We start from the raw sequence: 23318 nt of genomic DNA, 5'->3' as shown, positions 1-23318 counted from the left end.
CTCCAGTTTTATTGAACTTCGAGCTAATGGCCAGTCGTTCTCTATTTCCCCTGAAACATGTGGTGGTGCTATCTTCATAAGCTTTCCTTCTGTCACTTTTTCGACAAAGTTAGCAACAAATTTTGAAGGATCCTTCATTTCAAATGCAATTACTAAAGAAAGTGTATCATCTACTGAAAACTTGCTTTCAAAATTGAAACAAGGAAATTCTTTGAGTATTTATCTTAAAAATTGTTCATTTATTGAATGTCATGCTTTTTTAAGTGGAGGAGCTGTTATAATAAATGGTCCCGGAGAGTGTTCAGTTCAAGGTTGTTTATTTGAAAATTGTTCAACAACAGGAAAGCAAGAAATAGTGAATACTGGTGCTATCTCATTCAATTTAGTGGATTCAATTGCTGCAAGCGGTTCTCAATTTTCTAATTGTGCTACTTATGGTCACTGCGGAGGATTATATGTAATGTTATTACATGTAATGGAAAATAGCAAATTTTGCGACGAACATATTCAAGTCAAAAAAAATTACGAAAAAGATAATATTCATACCCAATTATCATTTTCAACAAATTCATCTTTTCAGAATCTTTCTTCTGAAGATTCCCAAAATGAACATTTCATAGAAAATGAACAGCCTCATGTAGTTTTAAACAACCTTGAGTTTTTTCGGTGCAAATCTGAGAATGGCTGGGGAGGTGGGTGTATTGTCTGTTGCTTTAATAAAAATGACTGTACTGTTTTATCTGACTGCAGTTTTTCTTTTTGCTCTGGCCATGAAATAGTAGGGTGTCTTTCCTTATCATTCATTTCATCTATAGCTTGCAGTACAGTCAATTACTGCTTGTTCGCAAACAACACCTGCGAAGATGAGGATTTCAGCGATATAGTTGGATGCGATGCTATGGTTATTGATGGAGAAAAAGTGTTTGGAGGAAAGTCTATTTTCTCAGATTGCTTGAGCACTCGTAAATCCAAGCGGTGCGTTTTACGATACGGCATTTCATTATTCCTTCAACGAGACGAATGGATTCCTCGTGGAATGAAAACTGTTTATGTTCGAGAAAAAGAACGTTTAATGGAAGATAGAAGTATTAATTCATTCGATGAGGAAGCTTCAGTTGGCTGTGGAATCACAAAAGAATCCCCATGCAACCTTTTGAGTGAAGGAATCCAACAATGCGGCATTTCACTCCCTTGCACACTGATTGCACTTCAAGGTTCTATTCGTGGTGATGATTCATTGGGAGATTTATCCAATCAATTATCTATCATTGGAGCAGGCAAGGAGCTATCATCGATATACCCAAGATTGGCCAGGGGTGGCACATTTTTCATTCATATTGACTCTAATGCTGCATTGATCTCTGATATATCAATTGTTTATGATCCTTCAATGAATAGTAATGTTGATGGGTCTTTGTTTTTTATCAATTCTGTTGACACATATGATGAAAGTGTAGCAACTCATTTTTCGTCGCAATATTCTTCTGCTGATTCATCACAACTTCAAAGATCTTTCACATTTGTTAAACCACATTCTTCAAAAACCACAAGTGAATTAGCAAAATCAAGAATTCATACTTCTTTGGACAAATCATCATTCACTTCACCACAATTCAAAAGCGGGTGTAATGTCCCACTTCACTCCACTCCAAATAGACTTTCAACAGATAAATTTGCATTCATTCTATCGAATGTGAGCATTCTTACTCCGTCTGACATAAATGTGTCACTTCGCAATCCGCTTTTTCTTGTGATAAGTGGCTCTATTTCGGCAAATTGTCTAAAGTTATCTTCTTTCATATCTTCTGATTCTGCTCTTTTCTCAATGTCTCCACCACATTCAGAAATTGCAAACGCTTATAATATTCACTTTATTTTTGCCAATTCAGAAATTGAAGCTTATTCTGGTTCCACTAAACCTGTAATATCTTTAAAGGAAAGTGAAGATTTTTCAAACGATCCTCAAACTGAACTGGAGTTTATCAACTCCACCTTTTCTGATTGTCGTGCAGCACAATCTTCATTTGGTGGCATTTGCTGTGTTAGAATTTGTTCAAATGAAAAGCTAAGTGTGATCGATTGCCAGTGCCACAACTGTGTTTGCTCGGAGACGGTTGGAAAAGGAGGCTGTTTTTGTGTAATAACTCCTTCGCAAGGAGAGAACTTTGATTTGCTGCACATTTTTTTCAAAAGACTGTCTGTAAAAGGCAATGTTGCAAAGTATGGAAAGAACATATTTGTTCAATGCAATTCTTTAGAAAGGCAATTGACTGCTTCAATGTTCCGTATCAATTTTGATGGTGAGGAAGTTGATTGGAGTAATTCAATTGTAGGCAGCGATTCTACAAATGCATTTCTTGACATATATGAATTGCAAATAAAGAATTTTTATTCAGATACAAGTGTATGCGTTGATGGAAAACTGGGAAAGGAAGTTGCCAACTGTGGAACGGAGATTATTCCGTGCAAGACATTATCGAATGGCTTGACTCATCTTCAAATGAAAAATATAGTTTCGAATGATGAATCATTGTGCGCAAATTTAAAAAGTCCAGCTTGCTCGCCAGAACATTTCTCTTCAAGAGCTTCGGAAGCAGATATTTGTCATCTATCAATTATGAACTCTGTTTCAATAGGCTCAGAAATAACTATTTTGAATGCTGAACTTGAGGGTTCAGGTGCAAATCCAGAACTTCTGTTGGATGCAGTATGTGTATCGGAGAATGTGGATGATGGTGTTATTTGTTGCGGCGGAATAACAACTTTGAAGTCGTTCACTGTTCTGGAAAAAGAATCGTTTGAATCTGACAGAGATTCAATTTTTTCGGAATTTGACAGCACCCTCACGTTTTCTTCGATGAAAATTAACCTGTTTATCTCAAATAGATTGAGTCTCTTACTTAAAATGAATTCAGGGAAAGCGTTTTTAAACCAAGTATTTATAGAGACATTTTTCAAAATAGGTCCAGTTATTGATTGTTATGATATAAAAAACTTAGAAATTCATAATTGCACTTTTAATATGAAAGGAACCATGTTTCCAATTCTTCGTATAAAAAATAACGTCGAAGTGCCATTTCCTCAATTTCTAAATGTGACAAAAACAAATTTCGCTACTGGGTTGTCTTCCGCTTCTTTCTACACAAGTCATATCGTTGTCGAAGTAAAAGACACAGAAAAATATTATCGTTCAACAAGCAATCGAAAAATGAGTGTTTTGATTCAGCATTCAAACTTTTCGTCTCCAACATTAAAATCATGTGTTTCTCTTCAATGCTGCAATATTTCTATGAAGTCTGTAAATTTTTCGCATTCATTAAACGACAGTGCGGACATTTATAATGCAAATTTCATTGACGTAGCTGATATTTCTAACAGTCATATGCAAAAAACAATGATTGATTATCAATCTTGCATCAGTTCAATTAAAAGTTGTCAATGGACAGAGGCCTTCTTAATGTTGGAAAATTCTGAAGGTAAAATTGAAGAGATTTCGTTTTCCGGTGCAAACTTCACCCAAATTCAAGATTTGGGAGGAATATGCATAAAAGCTGGGGACATTGCTCTTAATTCTGTGAAGTTCATTTCTTTAAATTCAAGTCTTACCGAGTATCAGAGCATGCGACTGCACATGAGTTGCGGGAGTGCTGCAAAACTACAATTAACTGATATTCAAGCAGATATTCCTAGTTCACAGAATTGCTTGTGGATAAGCAATGTTGATTGCTCCATATCCGGTCCAGCTGTGACACCTGGAATTTCTGTGTTTTTTCTTCCAGTCATCAGCTCAGTGACTTTCGTTGCTTTAGAAAATAGGCTTCGCTTTACGGTGAATGGAGAGATGCTAATTCCATGTGGATTGTCCCTGGAGTTGCTTTTTGAAGCTGACAACATTTCAAAAATCGAATCTGTTGCGGATGTTACAACAGCTAATGATCATCAACTTATTTTTTACACAAACAACTCTATTTTCAATGATTCTCCACCAAATGAATCGATTTCTCTTCGAATGGCTGTTAAAACTGATATCATGAATGGAATATCTTATTCTTCACCGTTTGTGTTAAAAGAGAAAAAATATGATCCAAACAATCCAGTCAGTCCGCGGAATAGAAGAGATGGAATTATTGTGCTGTCAATTCTTTTACCTATATTTTTTTTGAAAATTTGTGCTTCATTGTTTTTATTCTTTGCTTACAGGAGGAGAAGAATCAAAAAAAGCAAAGAGATGTTTCAGAAAAAAGTTCAAGAAATATTTATTGCTCAACAAAATGCTGAGAATTACAGTTCCAATAAAAAGAAGCAAAAGGCATATGAAATTAGCTCCAATGATTCAGAATCAAATTCGTTTCTTTTACCAGCTGATGAACAGGAACCGTTTTTCGAAGATGATTGAGCGAATCCAATTTATTGAAAATGTGATTCGAAAATGTGTTTGTGCTATATTTTTCTTGCAATTGCGATGATTTTTAAGTATTATTTTTTATTTTGATTTTTGAGTATTTTAAGTATTTTTTTATAAAAAATATATATACCTTCGTTCTAAAACCCGGGAATTTTTCTAAAACCCGGACTTTTTCATAAAATTCATATTTTTCAACAACTTTCAAAAATAAAATTATGATAATTCACATAATTATTCATCGGTATATAACACATATAATCATGTACAAATTTTTATTTATTGTGCTGTATTTATGAAGAAATAAATAATTTTTATTTTTGATAATCTGACTTTTAATTATTTTTTCTGTTTCAACAAAACGATTCAGTTCATCTTTTATACATAAAACTAATTTTTTCTTTGTTGCAAACTGTTCTGGTTATTTTTCATTTTCGGCAATTTGCTCTTTCTAGCGGAATGAAAATCTATCATTTTTGAAATATCAGTATCAATGGGATAACTTAAAAAATATTTTTTGCAAAACACAAAAACATCCAAGTGAATTTAACACATGCGTTAATAAATATGATAGTTATATAAAATTTCTTTATTGATGAAATTTAAAATGATTCAGTAAGAATTTCATAAAATACAATTTGGTAGAAAATTCAATGAAAATGATCATTATTAATCATCAATTAAGAAAAAAATCTTGATTTATGAAATTCCTACTGAATCATTTTAAATTTCATCAATAAAGAAATTTTATATAACTATCATATTTATTAATGCATGTGTTAAATTCACTTGGATGTTTTTGTGTTTTGCAAAAAATATTTTTTAAGTTATCCCATTGATACTGATATTTCAAAAATGATAGATTTTCATTCCGCTAGAAAGAGCAAATTGCCGAAAATGAAAAATAACCAGAACAGTTTGCAACAAAGAAAAAATTAGTTTTATGTATAAAAGATGAACTGAATCGTTTTGTTGAAACAGAAAAAATAATTAAAAGTCAGATTATCAAAAATAAAAATTATTTATTTCTTCATAAATACAGCACAATAAATAAAAATTTGTACATGATTATATGTGTTATATACCGATGAATAATTATGTGAATTATCATAATTTTATTTTTGAAAGTTGTTGAAAAATATGAATTTTATGAAAAAGTCCGGGTTTTAGAAAAATTCCCGGGTTTTAGAACGATTGTATTTGAACGCATTTTACAATGATTTTATTGATTGTTTTTTGGTTTCAACTATAATGCTTAATGAGTTTAAATTCGTTTATGATTGAGCTTTTTACTTTCTTTCTGTATAGGGTCATCTTTTTATTGGCACTTTTTTCTTAATTGGCACCAAATTTTTTTGAAATGAAAAATAGTTAAAAACACATCAAAAAAATACAAAACTCGAATCAATTACTCTTCTAACTTTTCTTTTTCCATTTTCACGTTCAAATGTGTCAAATTCATCACTTGTTTCATTGTCATCATTCTTTATTTTTCTGAATTTCCTTTTCACTTTTTTCTCCAAAGGCAATTCTTCTTCTTCAATTTCCTTTTCTTTTTCTTCAATTTCTTCAATTTTCATCTTGTGTTTTTCATTTTAATCATCCCATTCATCAAGAAGCTTTTTTTTTTGTTATTTCTTTTCCGAAGAAGTCGAAACAATGTGAATGAGAAGGAATGGAGTTCTGAAAAAACTGAGGAAGCTCCATAAGAACCGATCCAGATCCATTGCTGAGGACTCCGCTGTTAATGAAGGCTTTTTTGATCACAGATGGTGTGAATGCTGTGTGAAGGGCTTGTGGCAACACATCTGCAACAGCTGTTCATTTTGAAAATGAGGAGGTGGATGATGGAGAGCTGTAATTGTTTGAAAGCTCTGACTTCAAAACTGCAAATACGCCTCTGTCCAGCGGCTGCGATATGTGCGTGGTGTGTGGAACGAAGGTGACAACGTCTATTTAGGCTTCCTTGAACTGTCTCCGTCCAGTGTGATCTGCCCGTGATGAGTGTGATTCAAGGAGAAGAATGAATAGATGAAATTTTTAATTTCTCGTTTTCTTCTGTCAATAATAGATGGAAGTAAGACTGTTAAGGCGTATTTTTTGAATTACATTTTGTCCATCCAGCCGTTTGTGTTTGGCCAAATGTCAAGCGACGGCGTTAACAGTGTTGTCAATTCTTTTGGAAGAGTCGCGCTCGGCCACAGCACAACAGACGGAAGAGAGAAACCATCAGCAGCGATTCCAGCAACGAGAGTGGCATTCTGCATCCTTTCGGCAGTCTTTTTGAATCCAGGTTGTTCATCTGCGGGATGAATAACAACGCCACGTGTAGAAGTTGGAATTCGAAGCGAAGATTCATCGATATTGAAGATTTATTCCTCTGGATATTTGTTTGCATCTTGAAATACTTGTAATTTGGATAACCACGGCTTTTGGACTTTCTGGCAAGATGCTGCTAGTCTGTTTATGTCAACTTGCTTTGGAAGCGATGACTTCAATTCCGGATGGCGCTTTATGAATGTGTGAACTGTCTTCAGAGTGACTGTCTTTTTCTTCTTCTCTTCTTTTTCTCCTTCTTCTTCACTATCGTTAATTAAATTTTCCATCTAAATACAAATTAATATACAATTCAAATATCAATTGCAAACCAGATCGCGCGCTTTTCGTAAAGAGAGGCTTGTCCCAGATCGAGATTCTATTGTGACTTCTTCCAAGAATTGTCTTTCTTTTTCGCCGCAAATAATAGGTGGGTACCCTTCTTTTGCAATCGGCCTGCCGTTTTTTTATAGCTTTAACAGCGTGCTCCAAAGATTTTTTGCTTATTCCACCGTATTCAACACCGTCGACCAGCCTGACAACATTGTCATTCACAATGTGTACAGTCCTTTCCAATCTTGTTTCATATTTTATGTAACGTAATGGAGACATTGCTTCCTTCAGCCGCTTCTGCGAAACTTCAACTTTCTTTTTCACTAGTAATTTCATTTATATATTATGGGTAATGATCATTAATATATTTTTTTATTTATTAATTCTCATTAAAGAATTTTAAATAAATATTTTAATTTTTGAATGAATTAGAAATATTTACAAACCTTTGTGCAGTCCAATTTCTCATGAAAGCTTAATGGAAGGACTTGGATCCTCCCATTTCCGCCCCATGAGAAATTGGATTTCTTTCAAAATTTTAATATGAGAATACTTCACATTTGTACATATACCAAAAATATATTTTAAAATATCATTTGTGGGTCAGATTAATTTTTATTAAAAAAAAAGTTCCATTAAAGAAAAAAGTGCCAATAAAAACAAGACCCTAAGCATGATTCTGTGCAGTCTTCATATTGGATTTAAAAGAAGGAATTTGTTCTTGAAAAAATATTGTTTCACTAAAAACCTTATTCTGATTTATTCAAAATGTTATTTCTGTTCATTTCAGATTATTGGATGTAGAAGAGGAAACGATAAATAATTATTTGCATTAAAATTAAAATTTGTTTGGGTACAAAAAGCCCATAAATGAAATGTCTGGCAGCAATAATTATTTAAAAAATATTGTTACATGTGATATTCACTCTGATTGTTTTCCAGTTTTTCATAATAAGCAGAATTTTTTTAAATTTTAGTGGATCAAATTCGCAAAATACGATTTTTAACAATTTTTTATCGAAAAACACAAAGTTTGAATGATTGGTTCACGCAATATTTCCCTCAACTAAAAAGCGAATGTCAATTGAATAAGGAGAAAAATTACAAAATAAAAAATGCGAAATACATAAATGTGGACAATGGTGAAAAATCTATAACCAAAAATTTAAAAACCCTTCTTCAAAAAAAGCGACGTGAATATGAAGCGTCTGTAAGATTGTTTATAACTCATCTGCTGCTTCGTCAGAATCCGAAGAATCCTCTTCAGCAGATCCAGCTTGACCTCCTTGTCCTCCTTGTTGTTGATAAACTTTTTCGATAATAGGTTCCGCTGTTTTTTGAAGAGATTTAAGCTGGGCTTCCAATTCGTCTAACTCTGCCGTTTGATTCGAGTCAAGCCAGTCCAAGGTTTCTTTTGTTGCACTTTGAATTGTTTGCTTTTCTTCATCAGAAAGTTTAGATCCCAATTTATCATCATCCTCAACTTGATCATTTAGATTGAGTGCGTATTGATAAATTTCGTTCTTCTTTGTAACCTTCTTGAAGTTTCGTTCATCTTCTTCTCGGAATTTCTCTGCGTCCTCTTTCATTTTTTCCATTTCTTCTTCTGTCAATCTTCCTTTTTCGTTTGTAATTGTAATTCCTTCTTTCTTTTTCGTTCCTTGATCAAGAGCAGTAACAGACATAATACCGTTTGAATCGATTTCAAAAGTAACCTCAATTTGAGGGACTCCTCTCTTTGCGGGTGGAATTCCTCCAAGGTTAAATTGACCTAACTCGTGGTTATCTTTTACCATTTTTCGTTCTCCTTCATAAACTTTAATCAGCACAGATTCTTGATTATCGGCATAGGTTGAAAATACTTTGCTCTTTTTGCACGGAATGATTGTATTTCGATCGACAAGTGGAGTCATAACTCCTCCAACTGTTTCGATTCCGAGTGTCAATGGAGTTCTATCAATGATCACCATTGATTCTTTATTCTCAGCATCTAAATCATCGGAAAACAATGACGCTTGCATTGCAGCTCCATACGCAACTGCTTCATCCGGATTGATTCCTCTTGCAAGTTCTTTGCCTCCGAAAAAGTCTTTAACTAATTGTTGAATTTTTGGAATACGTGAAGATCCACCAACCATCACAACTTCGTCGATCTCAGATTTCTTTAATCCTGCATCTTTCAAAACTTGTTCAACTGGTTTGAGTGTTGATCTGAATAAATCAGCATTTAATTCTTCGAAACGTGCGCGAGTCAAAGTTTCTCTGAAGTCAACTCCATCGAAGAAATTGTCAATTTCAATAATTGCCTGGAATGAGGTTGACAATGCACATTTTGCTTTTTCAACTTCGCGACGTAATTTTTGAAGGCATCGTTGATTGTTGGAAATATCATTTCCTGTCTTTTTCTGCCACAATTTCAATAAATGACGAATAACATTTTGATCAAAATCTTCTCCTCCTAAATGAGTATTTCCGTTTGTTGAAAGAACTTCAAAGAACTCTTTTTCAATTTGAAGAAGAGAAACATCGAAAGTCCCTCCACCAAGATCGTAAACAATAATGTTCTTTTCGTTTTTATACTTCTTATCAATTCCATATGCAACAGCGGCTGCCGTTGGTTCGTTAAGGACTCTTTCAACAGTCAATCCAGCAATTGTTCCTGCATCTTTTGTAGCTTGACGTTGAGCATCGTTGAAATAGGCTGGCACAGTAATCACAGCATGTGTAACTTCTTTGCCTAAATAATCTTTTGCAATTTGCTTCATTTTTCCGAGCACCATGGCAGAAATTTCTTCGGGAGCAAATCTTCTCTGCTCTCCTTTGACTGTAACTTCAACGATAGGCTTTCCGTCGGAATTAACAAGCTTGAATGGATATAACTTTGCATCTCTCTGAACTTCTGGATCATCCCATTTTCTTCCAATAAGTCTTTTCATGTCATAAATAGTGTTTGTTGGATTGATTGACACTTGAGATTTGGCTGCATCACCAATAAGCCTATCCATATCCGAAAAAGCAACCCATGAAGGAGTTGTGCGATGACCTAATTCATTAGCAATAATTTCAACTCTTCCATTTTGATATACACCAACGCAACTGTACGTTGTCCCTAAATCGATACCAATAACAGTTCCGCCTAGTTTTTTAAAAAGCAAAATACATTAATTTTCCGAAAAACAAATACCACAAATAATCATAAAAGCAAAGAATAATCAATGAGCATACGTTTAACTTTTTCCTTCTCTTTTCCGTTTTCTTTATCTTCTTTTGCTAATAAAGATAAAATTGCACAAATAACAAACAAAGACTTCATCCTTGTCGATCTCAAAATTATGATCTTTCCATAGTTTATAAATATATTTATACAAAATATTTAAGATCAACAGAGATTTAATTTTGAAAATCAAGCATCATTAAAAGTGTAAATTCATAAAACCAACTCCAATAATACAACATAATTAAAAGATCTATCGGTAATTTGTTTGTCAAGCAATCTATTCTTTTTTACAGTTACAATTTCACATATTGTTCTTTTTTCAAAAAATATATCAACATACATCACCTGCAATAAAATTGATAATTTTTTGACAATGTAATATTAATTTAAATGAAATATATATATATTTTGATAAAATAAAAATTAAATAAATTCAAAATCAAATTCGATGATGAAGAATGAAGTGGGGAGGAGCAAGGGAGGAAGGAGCAGAGAAGGAAGGAGGGGAAAGGAAGAAAGAGGGGCGGGGAAGCGGGGAAAGGGGCCAGAAGGAAGGAGGATGTGGGAAGAGGTGGTGGAGGCGGAAAGCGGAAGGAGCCGGCCGCTGAAGGAGTGGTGGAGGCAGGTGTGTGTGGAGATGGAAGGGGCGGGGGTGGGGTGGGAAAGAGAAGCAGAGGCAGAGCAAGAGCGGGAGAGGGCGAAAGAGCGGGAGAGGCAGAAGAAGAAGAATGAGAGGAAGAGGGATGGGAAAGGGCTGATGGAGCGGGACATGAGCTCGACGTCGGTGGTGATGCAGAACTCGCCGTTGCGAGAAGGGGGCGGGGGAGGGGCTGGGCAGCTGCAGTTGCTTGCGAGGTCGGCGAGGCTGGTGATTGGGAGCGAAAGGGGCGGGGCGGAGGAAGGCAGGGATGGGGAGAGGTCAGGGGAGTGTGGGTGGCCTTCGTTCTTCACAGCAGCATTTTCGCTGGCGGAGGCAGACGGGGAAGGAGCGGGCGAGCAGAGCGGGTTTGAGGCGATGCACGCGAGCACGACTGCAGAGCTAGTGTGTGGAGAGGCGAGTGGGCTGCTGTTTGGGGATGGGGAGTTTGTGCCATGCTTCTTGTTTGAGTTCTGCTTGCGGCGCGGGATGCTTTCTGTTGCAGCGGAGCTGGCGAGGCAATGCCCGGCAGTGGGGGAGGCAGTGGGGACGACGATGTGGATTGGGATGCGGCAGGCGTGCAGCAGCGAGGGGAGCGAGAGCAACCGGGCAGAGTATGTGCGGCGGATGCAGGGGATGGTAGATGTTGTTTCGAGCAACGGAGGAGGAAGATGGGAGTCGGAGCAAAGCGGAAGGAGGCGATGGCTGCGACGGTTTGCAGGGCGAGTGCTGCCGCCGCTTCGGTGCTTTTACAAAAGCAGAAATGGTCGAGGCATAAGCGTCGAATCAGAAGGAAGAGACAAAAGAAGCGAGGAAAATGTGCAGCTAACAAAAGTGATGGAAGTACTTCGCAGAAAGATAGATGAAGGCGGAGTGGAGGACATGACTGAAAGTTTTGTTATAAAGCTGGAAGCCGAAAAGGAGGTAATAGTTTGATTTTCTTTTGACAAATTTCTTCTTGGTGCTGCCTTTGCGGCGCCTCTTAACCCAAGAGACAGAGAGGCATTGGCTTTATGATTTTTGTACGTTTTTGTTTGTGGCCTTGCAATTGTTTTTCTGATGCTTTTGTTTGTCAAGATTTGCGTTTGATGTCAAATGATAAGTTTTAATTAGAAGTGGCTTTGTTTAATGAGATTTAATAATTAAATAAACGAGAAGTTTTTTCTTTCTTTTTTCTTTAGTTAATGTCAAGATCGGTTCAAGAACAAATTTGATATATTGTGTGATGTATGATAAATTATTGCTTGTATTCGTTAAACTATTATAATAATGTGAAGAAATATTTTTTAAAAAATTTTTAATATGAAATGAAAATTAAATGGCTTTAATTTTTATAGTTATTTTTTTCTTTTTGTATTTCACAAAAATTATTCAAAAATTAAATTGGATATAATTTATTAACAAGCAAAAAGTTGAGTTTTGTATTTGAAAAATACTTTAGAGGTTTTAATCTCTTTCTTTCTTTTTTTCTTTCTTTCTTTTTTGAAAGAAATTGTGTGTGTGTGATTATATTTGAAATTGTAACAATATTATGGATTCCGTTCATTCATTAAATCATTTGTGATTATTTGCATTAGTATGGCATAAATGTTTGATTTTGAATGTGATTTGACACACAATTAAAAATTAGGCCTGATTATTTTCTTTTAAATCAATCACCTTGATTTATTTTTTCCGATTCACAATCTAAAATAAATAAATAAATTTTCAAATACAAAAACAGTTTATAGTTAGTGTTAATAATGGTGGAGACTTTCAATAACTGTGGACATTTGCATTATCTCAATGACCATTGATAGTTGCATTAAGATTATTTAACAACTATTTTCTTCAATGAATACTGAATAAAAAGATTAGTTTCAATGGTTCATCCTTCGAGATGAACTTGTTTGATATAATTTTCTTTTTTCGGGGAAACCCGAAGAGTCTTTTTTCAACGGGTTTCTCTCAATTATTATGATGAATTTTTCTATATTTTTGAAAGAAAGAAGTTTCTTTTCTTTCCAACATAATTGTAAGAATACAAAAATAAAATAAACACTTTAATTGTCCAAATGTAACCATCAACGGTCGTTGAGATAATGCAAATGTCCACAGTTATTGAAAGTCTCCACCATTATTAACACTAACTATAAACTGTTTTTGTATTTGAAAATTTATTTATTTATTTTAGATTGTGAATCGGAAAAAATAAATCAAGGTGATTGATTTAAAAGAAAATAATCAGGCCTAATTTTTAATTGTGTGTCAAATCACATTCAAAATCAAACATTTATGCCATACTAATGCAAATAATCACAAATGATTTAATGAATGAACGGAATCCATAATATTGTTACAATTTCAAATATAATCACACACACACAATTTCTTTCAAAAAAGAAAGAAAGAAAAAAAGAAAGAAAGAGATTAAAACCTCTAAAGTATTTTTCAAATACAAAACTCAACTTTTTGCTTGTTAATAAATTATATCCAATTTAATTTTTGAATAATTTTTGTGAAATACAAAAAGAAAAAAATAACTATAAAAATTAAAGCCATTTAATTTTCATTTCATATTAAAAATTTTTTAAAAAATATTTCTTCACATTATTATAATAGTTTAACGAATACAAGCAATAATTTATCATACATCACACAATATATCAAATTTGTTCTTGAACCGATCTTGACATTAACTAAAGAAAAAAGAAAGAAAAAACTTCTCGTTTATTTAATTATTAAATCTCATTAAACAAAGCCACTTCTAATTAAAACTTATCATTTGACATCAAACGCAAATCTTGACAAACAAAAGCATCAGAAAAACAATTGCAAGGCCACAAACAAAAACGTACAAAAATCATAAAGCCAATGCCTCTCTGTCTCTTGGTTAAGAGGCGCCGCAAAGGCAGCACCAAGAAGAAATTTGTCAAAAGAAAATCAAACTATTACCTCCTTTTCGGCTTCCAGCTTTATAACAAAACTTTCAGTCATGTCCTCCACTCCGCCTTCATCTATCTTTCTGCGAAGTACTTCCATCACTTTTGTTAGCTGCACATTTTCCTCGCTTCTTTTGTCTCTTCCTTCTGATTCGACGCTTATGCCTCGACCATTTCTGCTTTTGTAAAAGCACCGAAGCGGCGGCAGCACTCGCCCTGCAAACCGTCGCAGCCATCGCCTCCTTCCGCTTTGCTCCGACTCCCATCTTCCTCCTCCGTTGCTCGAAACAACATCTACCATCCCCTGCATCCGCCGCACATACTCTGCCCGGTTGCTCTCGCTCCCCTCGCTGCTGCACGCCTGCCGCATCCCAATCCACATCGTCGTCCCCACTGCCTCCCCCACTGCCGGGCATTGCCTCGCCAGCTCCGCTGCAACAGAAAGCATCCCGCGCCGCAAGCAGAACTCAAACAAGAAGCATGGCACAAACTCCCCATCCCCAAACAGCAGCCCACTCGCCTCTCCACACACTAGCTCTGCAGTCGTGCTCGCGTGCATCGCCTCAAACCCGCTCTGCTCGCCCGCTCCTTCCCCGTCTGCCTCCGCCAGCGAAAATGCTGCTGTGAAGAACGAAGGCCACCCACACTCCCCTGACCTCTCCCCATCCCTGCCTTCCTCCGCCCCGCCCCTTTCGCTCCCAATCACCAGCCTCGCCGACCTCGCAAGCAACTGCAGCTGCCCAGCCCCTCCCCCGCCCCCTTCTCGCAACGGCGAGTTCTGCATCACCACCGACGTCGAGCTCATGTCCCGCTCCATCAGCCCTTTCCCATCCCTCTTCCTCTCATTCTTCTTCTTCTGCCTCTCCCGCTCTTTCGCCCTCTCCCGCTCTTGCTCTGCCTCTGCTTCTCTTTCCCACCCCACCCCCGCCCCTTCCATCTCCACACACACCTGCCTCCACCACTCCTTCAGCGGCCGGCTCCTTCCGCTTTCCGCCTCCACCACCTCTTCCCACATCCTCCTTCCTTCTGGCCCCTTTCCCCGCTTCCCCGCCCCTCTTTCTTCCTTTCCCCTCCTTCCTTCTCTGCTCCTTCCTCCCTTGCTCCTCCCCACTTCATTCTTCATCATCGAATTTGTTGAAGTATGTTGATTGTCTTCCTTTTTATTTTGTGAACTTGCATCTTTTAAAGCCTGATTTAAATCAAATGAAAGAATGTCTTGCAAATTGTGTAAAGAAGAAAGCATTTGAGCTGGAGGAAGATCAGCTTTGTTAGATTCAGGCGATTCATCGTTGTTTGCCCAGCAAATTTTTGGATATTTTATGAAAAACAAAGTTTGCTGAGCCAACTGGCGAGCAGTTGCACTGAGTGAAATCAGCCGAGAGTTAGAAAAATGAGAAGCAGCAGACAGAAAACATTCAGCGGCGGCAACTAAAAACGCCATGCGTCGGAAAATGTGAATTCGAGCTCCTGGGTCTTCTAAAAGATCACTTGAGGCAATCAGATTTGTATTGCTTTTTTTATGTTCGTTGAACACTTGCGAAGACTGCAACGATTCAAGCACGTTGGAAGAAGAAGATGCAGACAACAATTTTTCGGACAAATATGCACTTTCAAAAAGTTGCTTGTAAAGTGTTTCATGATCTTCCGTTTCGTTGCCCTCTCTACTCATATCATTCACACCATTTCTTTTGGAAAAAGCTGCATTCAAAGAATCTTTCTTCGCCTTTCCATCTTCATTGCACTGTGAATTGTTGAGCAATTCTTGAACTTGCTGGGAGTTCATTTCTTGCAAAAGAGAAGCAAGTCGCACAAACTGCGTATCGTGAGCAATTTGCACAAACTTCCACGCCCGGTGCATCTGCTGAAATGCATACTGAATTTGGCTTCCGCTCTTCATAAGTTTGTCAATCAATTGAATGGTTGGATTCATGTTTAAGAATTGTGATGGAAGATTCCGACTTGATGACAACGCCTTTAACGTTGTCTGTTGGCTCGCTGTGTTCTCTTTTCGTTCATTTGATGGAACATTTCTTTGAACTTTTACAGAATCAGTTGGAGTGGGTGTTTGAGATGTGTGTAAGGGAGTGTTGATGTCTTTTGGGGAAACATCCATATTTTCATTCAATTCGTGAAATTGGCAAGCTATTTTGTTGCGAAGTTGAAGTTGAAGTTTGCTTTTCTCTTTTGCAACAAACGCAAAGATTGAATCAATTACTGTGGTGTTAAGTGTTACAGTTGTAACATTCCTGTTGGAGCTATTAATCCAGAATTCATTATTCTCTTCATTGCCCATTTCATTTTTAATATTTGATAATTGTTCAATATTTAATTGCAATGTTTCAAGCAGCATCAGTTTATTCATCACATTTAGGCGCTGCAGCACAATCGTCGTCATCTCCTTCAAAATGGAAGAGGACATAACACAATCCCAAGGTGATTTAGAAATCCGAGCAGAGCATCGAATCAGCAGCGCTAAATGAAATACAAGCAGAGTTGCCTGGTTGCAAGCACAGCACTCATCGCATATACATCGGAAGAGAGAAAGGAACGAGCGAAGCAGGGAAAGCGAAGACGAAGGAAACGATGGTGTCACACATTTAAGTGCACTGGGAAGAATTCTTGAAGATAACAATAAGCAGTCATTTGATGCAGAAGGAGAAGAAGAAATATTGCTTTCTTCTTCTACACATCCATCAAATTTGATGTTTGGCAAGAACAATGAACTCGAGTCTGGTGACAGCAATTGCAGTTCCATTGAACGAATCATGCTGTGATGAAGCAGCAAGACATGCAGCGCAAAGCTGAGCAGCTCAAAGCGAAGGGAGATTGTTGACTGAGCATGTATTTCATTAGAGGACTGAGTAGGGACGACATACGAGATTGGGGCAGATAAGTTAGGTTCTTGTCTGTCTGATCCTGTTTGGCAGTAAAAAGAAGGAGGAGAAGTGGGAAAGAAGAAGGAAGAGATGAAAGAAGGGTCGTTGAAGCCAATCGGCTGAAATGGCATCCACGCTGTATCAAAAGACGGTGGAAGAGAAAAAAGTGAAGTTATGTTTGGCGAATAAGATTTCAGTGAAGATTGTGTCAGTGCTGCTGTCGAACGAAACGGCCGCCAGACGATCTCTGGAATGTCGAGATAGCCTGCAATGCCCAGCGAAGACTTCTGCAGCAGAGAAGGACACGAATCAAACGACTGGATCATTGCCTCGCTCCAAATGGGGGCATAAAGGAGAAGTGCTAGGGTGTGCAGCACACTAACACCGGGGGAGCGCAGATAGTGGTGGATCAGAGACAGCATTTTCTGCTGGTACTTCTCAAGCACCTTCTCGTTGCGGGCGTTGCTTTCCCTCCGCTGCCGTTCAAGCTCGTCTGTCTGCTCGCTCTCCTCGTCAATCACCGTAATGCGGTTCAGCCTGTTTTCAAACGAGAACGTGAACACCGCAGAATCTGCATGGACAACAGAAGAGTTGATCGACTTGAGCGAAGGCATAAACTGTTCAGAGAGCGACTGTGCAGAAGCGTTTCCGTTGTTCCCGCTGTTTCCGTGAAGAGGCACTCCGCGAGACGCAGCGCCAGACGAAGTCTGTATCAGAACAGGAGAAGCTTCAGATGCCTTGTGCTGGTGAGAGAAATAACTTGAATTGGGAGGAGATGCCAGCGAAGAGGAGTCAGGTGATGTGAGAGGCGACTGAGTTGGGGATGAGGTTGGGTCTGACTGCACTCGTGAGGCCAGTTCTGAAGTGAATCGGAGAGGAGACGAAGCGAACGAAGGATTGACAATTGAGTGAACACGCTGCCTGTCTCTGTGGCTTCGATAGCTTGCTCTGACAGGGTTTGGCTCGGGGGAGCGCATGAGAGAAGAATCATTTTGAGAAGAAGCAGATAATTTTGTGCTGTCTGATGCTATTTCTGCATCAGCATCGTCTGCGTCTTCGATGATGAATGAGTCGAAAGGAGAGCTGGAAGATAGGCGCGAAATGAAGATAGAGGCGAAGAGAGACCAAGCAGAGTTTGTGGGAGACAGGACAGCAGACAGAAATGCTGCTCTGTCTGCAGTGGGAGCAGACAGATTCTGTGAAAAGACGGAGGAAAGAAGAACGATGGACGAATAAGAGGAAAGGACGATGTTGTGGATGATGTGTGGAGCGTCGCAGAGTGAGATGAAAGAGGAGAGGAGCGAAGATGACAGCTTGTACGAGCGAAGAAGAAGAGACACGAGAGAGCACTCTGAAATTGAGAAGAGCGAAGGGAGAAGATGAGAGAACGAAATGAATGCGAGTGATGAGACAGAGCCAGCACTGTCCAGTGAATGATTCCATGGGGGAGACGAAGTGGCAGAAGTAGAGTGAAGTGAATTGCTGTCAGAAAAGGAAACAGGGAAAGAAGTGCCACGCGGTTGGATTGGCGTAGATAGGACATCTTGTTCCTGCGAAGCTGAAGAAACCAGCTTGGCAGTGCTGTTTTCTGATCTCGACTGATGCTGCAATGGTTGTGGAATGTTTTCTGTTGAATAAGACGAGTCCTTCAGTGAGTCATGCTCAAAAGACTGTTGATTTTTGCTAGATCCTCCGTCTGAGCTGGCTGCAGAGCGAGATTCCAGCTCTTTTCCTTCTTCCTCTTTCATCATCAGAACTTTGCTCCCAATCACAACACAATCCACAAGCACTTCTGCTACCTCCTCACGAGTCATAGGGCGAATGAGCAAGAGAAGAGAACTCAGCAAAATGACCACCTGGGCAGAATAGAGCAAAGAAGGCGTTAAATCAATCTCCTTTGAAGCATTTGCACTGCTATTGAATATTTGTGCATTTGTGCTTTGTTTGTTATCTCCAATTTCTGCTTTTGAAGATATCAAAGAAATATTGTTCACATTCACATGGCACAGAATTCTGTGAATAAGCAGCGAAGTTGGGGCAGTTGACACAACAGCCACCGGAAGTGACAGAAAATGTGACAGAATCATCAGCAAAAACTGCTGTGTGGGGAAAGGCAGATGCTGCAGATAGGAATTGGATAGCTTAGCTGATTGAGAAGTGTTAGTGTTGTCAGTCAAGCACTCAGAGATGTGTGATAAAGAGTGCAGAGACAGAAGACACATCAGCTGGCTCAATGAAAGCGTGTCTGTGGGTGAAAATCGTATCAGCTGATTGACTGACGAGGCAAAAGGAGGAAGAACAGATGACAGAAACACAGCAAATGATTGAGATTTCGACAGAATGGCGCTGAAATCTGTCTGTGCGACTGAAAAAGACGAGGACAATTTTTCGATTGCTTCTTGAGGAAGAGACAAAAACGAAGGAGTCTTTCCAAATTGGGAGAGCAGATGGTCAGATTCCTCGATTGATCTGTTCTGAGTCTTCGAGTCTTCTGCTTGGCCAAGCTTGTCCAAATAATCTCTAAGCTCCTTTTCTCTCTTTGTCTTCATCAGCACAAACTGTCTGATGTTCTTTGTGAGTGCCAGCATGTCCTTCTTCAGCTTCTTCTCCTTCTCTTCGTTGTCTTGAAGCACACTATTTCCTGGCCCGGCATACGAAATCAGTGCATCTCTGCTCGCGTCTGACTGTAGTGTGTTCCTTGGTGTTTCTGGAGTATCATTCACTTTGCCTTCCTCCTTCTTCTCTCCATTGCTCATCTGCGACACAAACAAAGAGTCTGCCTGTGTTTCCTTCAGAGCATTCTGCTCAGCCATCAGTCTCGACAGCACAATCACCAGCTTCGCCTCAGTTATCGACAAAAACACAACAGTCTGTTTTTTTGTTGCCACTTTCCAGCGCTTGATGATGTCTTCCGCAACTGAAAGAGCCTTCACAAAGAACGGAGGAACAAGCGGGGAGGAGGAGCTGGGCTGAGGCTCAGCTTTCCCAAAGAGCGTAGAGAGAAAAGAAGAAGGGTTTGAAAACAGCAGACTCGAATGCTTGAACATCTCTGCTAAGCCAAAGTCGAGTTCAGCATCGGAAGATGCATAGAACGCAGAAGGGTGCTGCAGCTGCTGCCCGTTCTGCCAAACAAACGAAGAACCAGAACCAGTCAAGGCAAGACATGTATCAGAAGAAGCAGATATCAAACTGCTTTTTGGTTTGAACAGGAATATTCTGGGAAAACATCTGGGCGGCAGCTGTATGTTGCACATGAGACACACACAGCGAATAAACAGGTCTCTTTCGACAGACAAAAGAAGTTTCTTTCTCCGCTCAGCAGAAGCAGACGAGGGCACCGCAGAAGAGTCTGCCTGAGGAGCCAAGCGAGACGGGGTCAGAGAAGAAGAAGAAAAAGAAGACGACAAAAAAGCAGAGTGCTCAGTGAATGTCTGGCAGTGATTGACAAACGAGGAAAACTGAGAAAACGATGCAGCAGGCGAGGCAGAGACAGGCGTGGATGGGATGGACTGTGCAAAAGAAGAGAAGACATAAGAAGATGCGAGTGTCGACGGGACGAAGGACGTGCTGGAGAAGCTCGTTGGACTGAACGCTGGTGGTGAAATAGAAAGCGAAGAAGATAAAAACGAGGAGGAAAAAGAAGGCGCAGGCGTAGCAAGGATCTCGTTTTCGCAAACATTGTTGCGTCGAGGAGTGCTTAGCCCATCTTTGTTCTCTGTTCCATTTTGACTTTGTATGTTTTTCTTTATTCTTTCGCTTCGCAGCGACATCATCTTTTTCTCGCCTTCGATCAGAATCAGCCACGCAAGCTGCACAATAAACACATTCATCTTGCTTCTGTAGAAAGGCGCCTGAGGCGATGCTGCGCTTATGCTTGTACCGCGGACGATCGGAATTGAGTCAGCGGTATGTTGAATATAAATTGGAGTGAACAGATTGTGCTGCTGTGTTGAGTCTTGTAATGAGGATTGGGTTACGTTTGTTGCTTCTTCAATCGAAAACGACTCTTCACTGAATGAATTCATCAGCAAGCAGCCAACAAGATGGTTTCGTGCTCTTTTTGATATGATGCTGGCGACGATGCACCACATCTCTCTTTCTTCCTGCTCAGTCTCCAAACACTCATCAGAATTTCTTGACGAAAGTGAACATTCTTTTTTATTTATATCTTTTTTGTTGTCATTATCTGAATTTTCTGACACTTCATTTTTTGCATCATTTTCGCAATTAACTTCTTCACTCAAATTATCACTGTGCTTCTTCATTCTCTCTCTCCACAGCTGAATAAGAGACAACAATTCACTTTGTAATGTTGCATCGTCCATTTGAACAGGCTCTTGACTGGAGCCATTCTGCTTTTGGGTATCATCCAATAATAGCTTTTTTATCGTCACGCCCAATTTTTCGTCAATTGTTGAAAACTCGTCGCTGTTTTCATCAGAAGCTTCTTTGCTTCCGCCTTCAACTGCATTTGTCGAATCTTCAATGTGATGCTTAAATACTCCTTCTTGTTCGCTTTCATCGTGCTGATTCAAAGGCAATGGGACTACTTCTTCAGTTGATGTAATATCAAGTATCGGTTGTTCTTCTTGTTCATCGCTTGCATTGTCCGATGCCATCATCCCGGCAACAAACTCTGAAAGAGGCTCAAAAATTCTTCGTTTGAAAGCAAAATGGTATGTTTGTTGTGAATCTGAAAATTTGCAGTTGCCAGAAGAAAGTAAAGTCGAAGTTTCAGAATGCTGAAGAGAAGCAGCAGGAGATGACAGCATCCGTAACACTTTCAGAAGTAACTGTGGATCTGCAGAAAGTAATTCTGAAGTTCTATTTGATGAAGCTCCAAACTGAGTATTATTTGGATCGTTGTTCCGAATAACAATGTCAAAGGAATGTTCAGACTGATCTGATCTTTCAACATCATGTTCTTTTTTAGCTTTCTCTTCGAATGATGAAAGCTTGTTACCATTTCCAATTTGACTGTCTGACTTATTTGTGAGTTCAGATTTAACAACAGTTGAATCCTCGCTTTTTGTTTCAGTTTCAGTTTCTTCATTTCCCGTTAACCCTTTTTGCATTTCAAGAGCGTATGAAATAATCTTTGCGCTTTTATCGATTTCCTCCGCAAACGATGCTGGAAGGAATGGGCACAAACCTCCACAAAATTGTAAAACTGGATCTTTATTTTCTGAATGGTTATCCATCCAGGTTTTCAAGCTGACACGACAACACCCACTTTTTTTGTTCTCTTTTCTCGCTATTTTTTCGTTTGTGTTCAGCAGCCTGTGTTCAATAAGTTTTGCTGCTTCCAAACAAATCGTGATTAGAGCGGCTTCTTTCATCCATTCATTTGCGTCTGTAAAAATGCTTTTTCCTTTTTGGCTCGCAATTTGATCTATTTCTGCTTTATCCTCTTCTGAAATGCATGACGGTCCGCTTGATGAACCAATACTTGGATAATAGATTGAGTCAGAAGATGCTGAATGAATATGCGACAATGATGCATTTTCTTTTGATTGCTGGTCTTCTCTTTGACTTTCTTCTTTTTCGCTTTTGAAATTGGATTCATCATCCTTACTCGTATTCTTCCTTTTTGTTTCATCTTCTTCTTCACCATTATCGCACTTTTCACTTTCATCTCCATTTTCGTCATCCTCCTCTTCTAAATTCTCTTCTTCATTTTCAATTTCCTCTTCATCCGCTTCTCCCTCTTCATCTTCTCCTCCTTCTTCCTCTTCCTCCTCTTCTTCGTCTCCTTCTTCTTCTTCCTCTTCCTCTTCCTCTTCATCAAATTCTTCTTTTTCATTTTTATTCATTATCGGATAATCCTCTTGATCATGATTCCAGTATTTTTCTCCAGTACTTAAAAAACAGATTAGGTTTTTGATTGAATCATTTTGATTTGATCGTTTCATTAAATGATGAAAGCGTATGAAACTGATAAACGGAGAAGACGAATGAAATAATTTAAAGCAGCGAACAAGAAGCGAATGACAACAATTCGAGAGGAGAAAAACAATTAGCGAAGAGAAGTGTTGATGTGAATGTTCAATACAATTGATGTCCGAAGCAACTTTTTGAAAGCTCGGCAAAACAGTGATAAAATTTGAGCTAGGCGATCGGATGGTCGATATCAACCAAGAGTACATCGCATCGACAGGCTCCATTGCTCTGTAATGTAAAAAAGCATTTTCAATTATTAAAGGAAGAGATCGATTCACCGCTTCCTTGAGTATTAAATTGATAGTCATTGTCTCTTTTTCATCTTTTGATTTTAAAAGTTCTGAAAGGTTACACCAGACCATTGAACAGAAATAAAATAAAAACAAAATTACAAATATTTATCTTCTTAAGGCTCCAAACCAAATCGTATGACATTATTTTTCTTGTTGCTTCCAATCATACTAATTTTGCTCCGAAGGCTAAATGTAAATAATTCTTTACTGCGACCTTATAACGTCAACAAACAACTAACAAAAAAATGTTATTCTGAATAAATTAATTATACATATAATTTGATCTTTGAAAAATGTTCGATAACAAAATCAGAAAATCCATTGATACAAATTCATCACAAACAAATAATAATTTCAAATATTTGAAGATTTTGCCCATTAAA

General features: G+C 38.3%; 5 protein-coding genes across 5 annotated transcripts; 2 read left to right on the top strand and 3 right to left on the bottom strand.

Moving 5' to 3' along the window:
- Positions 1 to 460: 460 nt before the first annotated feature.
- Positions 461 to 2904, top strand: MONOS_4332 (uncharacterized protein; the record flags this gene model as incomplete). Its single annotated transcript, XM_067874396.1, has 2 exons — positions 461 to 2707; positions 2887 to 2904. 2 exons carry the CDS (start codon positions 461 to 463, stop codon positions 2902 to 2904), a joined length of 2265 nt encoding a protein of 754 aa, XP_067734050.1.
- A 3603-nt stretch (positions 2905 to 6507) lies between these two features.
- On the bottom strand, positions 6508 to 7387 carry MONOS_4331 (putative DDE superfamily endoclease; the record flags this gene model as incomplete). The annotated part of the gene is made up of 3 exons (XM_067874395.1): positions 6508 to 6681; positions 6811 to 7008; positions 7157 to 7387. 3 exons carry the CDS (start codon positions 7385 to 7387, stop codon positions 6508 to 6510), a joined length of 603 nt encoding a protein of 200 aa, XP_067734049.1.
- A 696-nt stretch (positions 7388 to 8083) lies between these two features.
- MONOS_4330 (putative heat shock 70 protein, ER) lies at positions 8084 to 10389 on the bottom strand. The gene is made up of 2 exons (XM_067874394.1): positions 10277 to 10389; positions 8084 to 10187 (listed from the first exon to the last, which is right to left on the bottom strand). Exons 1-2 carry the CDS (start codon positions 10362 to 10364, stop codon positions 8272 to 8274), a joined length of 2004 nt encoding a protein of 667 aa, XP_067734048.1. The 5' UTR covers positions 10365 to 10389; the 3' UTR covers positions 8084 to 8271.
- A 327-nt stretch (positions 10390 to 10716) lies between these two features.
- Positions 10717 to 12276, top strand: MONOS_17081 (uncharacterized protein; the record flags this gene model as incomplete). The annotated part of the gene is made up of 1 exon (XM_067869966.1): positions 10717 to 12276. One exon carries the CDS (start codon positions 10717 to 10719, stop codon positions 11839 to 11841), a length of 1125 nt encoding a protein of 374 aa, XP_067734047.1. The 3' UTR covers positions 11842 to 12276.
- Positions 12277 to 13457: 1181 nt separating this feature from the next.
- On the bottom strand, positions 13458 to 23004 carry MONOS_10991 (uncharacterized protein; the record flags this gene model as incomplete). Its single annotated transcript, XM_067863483.1, has 1 exon — positions 13458 to 23004. The coding sequence occupies one exon, from the start codon at positions 23002 to 23004 to the stop codon at positions 13828 to 13830; it is 9177 nt and encodes a 3058-aa protein (XP_067734046.1). The 3' UTR covers positions 13458 to 13827.
- Between the last annotated feature and the right edge of the window lie 314 nt (positions 23005 to 23318).

Source organism: Monocercomonoides exilis (genome assembly GCF_001643675.1).
Source record: "Monocercomonoides exilis strain PA203 chromosome Unknown scaffold6-2077815, whole genome shotgun sequence".
Taxonomy (NCBI): domain Eukaryota; phylum Preaxostyla; order Oxymonadida; family Polymastigidae; genus Monocercomonoides; species Monocercomonoides exilis.
Note: the sequence above shows the minus strand (reverse complement) of the source record. Positions and strands in the feature narration are given on the sequence as shown.

Excerpts from the sequence above, each read along its gene's own strand:
- MONOS_4330 (XM_067874394.1), bottom strand. The coding sequence starts at position 10,364 with ATGAAGTCTTTGTTTGTTATTTGTGCAATTTTATCTTTATTAGCAAAA. Across the intron at positions 10,188-10,276 it reads AGAGAAGGAAAAAGTTAAAC|GCGGAACTGTTATTGGTATC; the intron begins GTATGCTCATTG and ends TTAAAAAACTAG.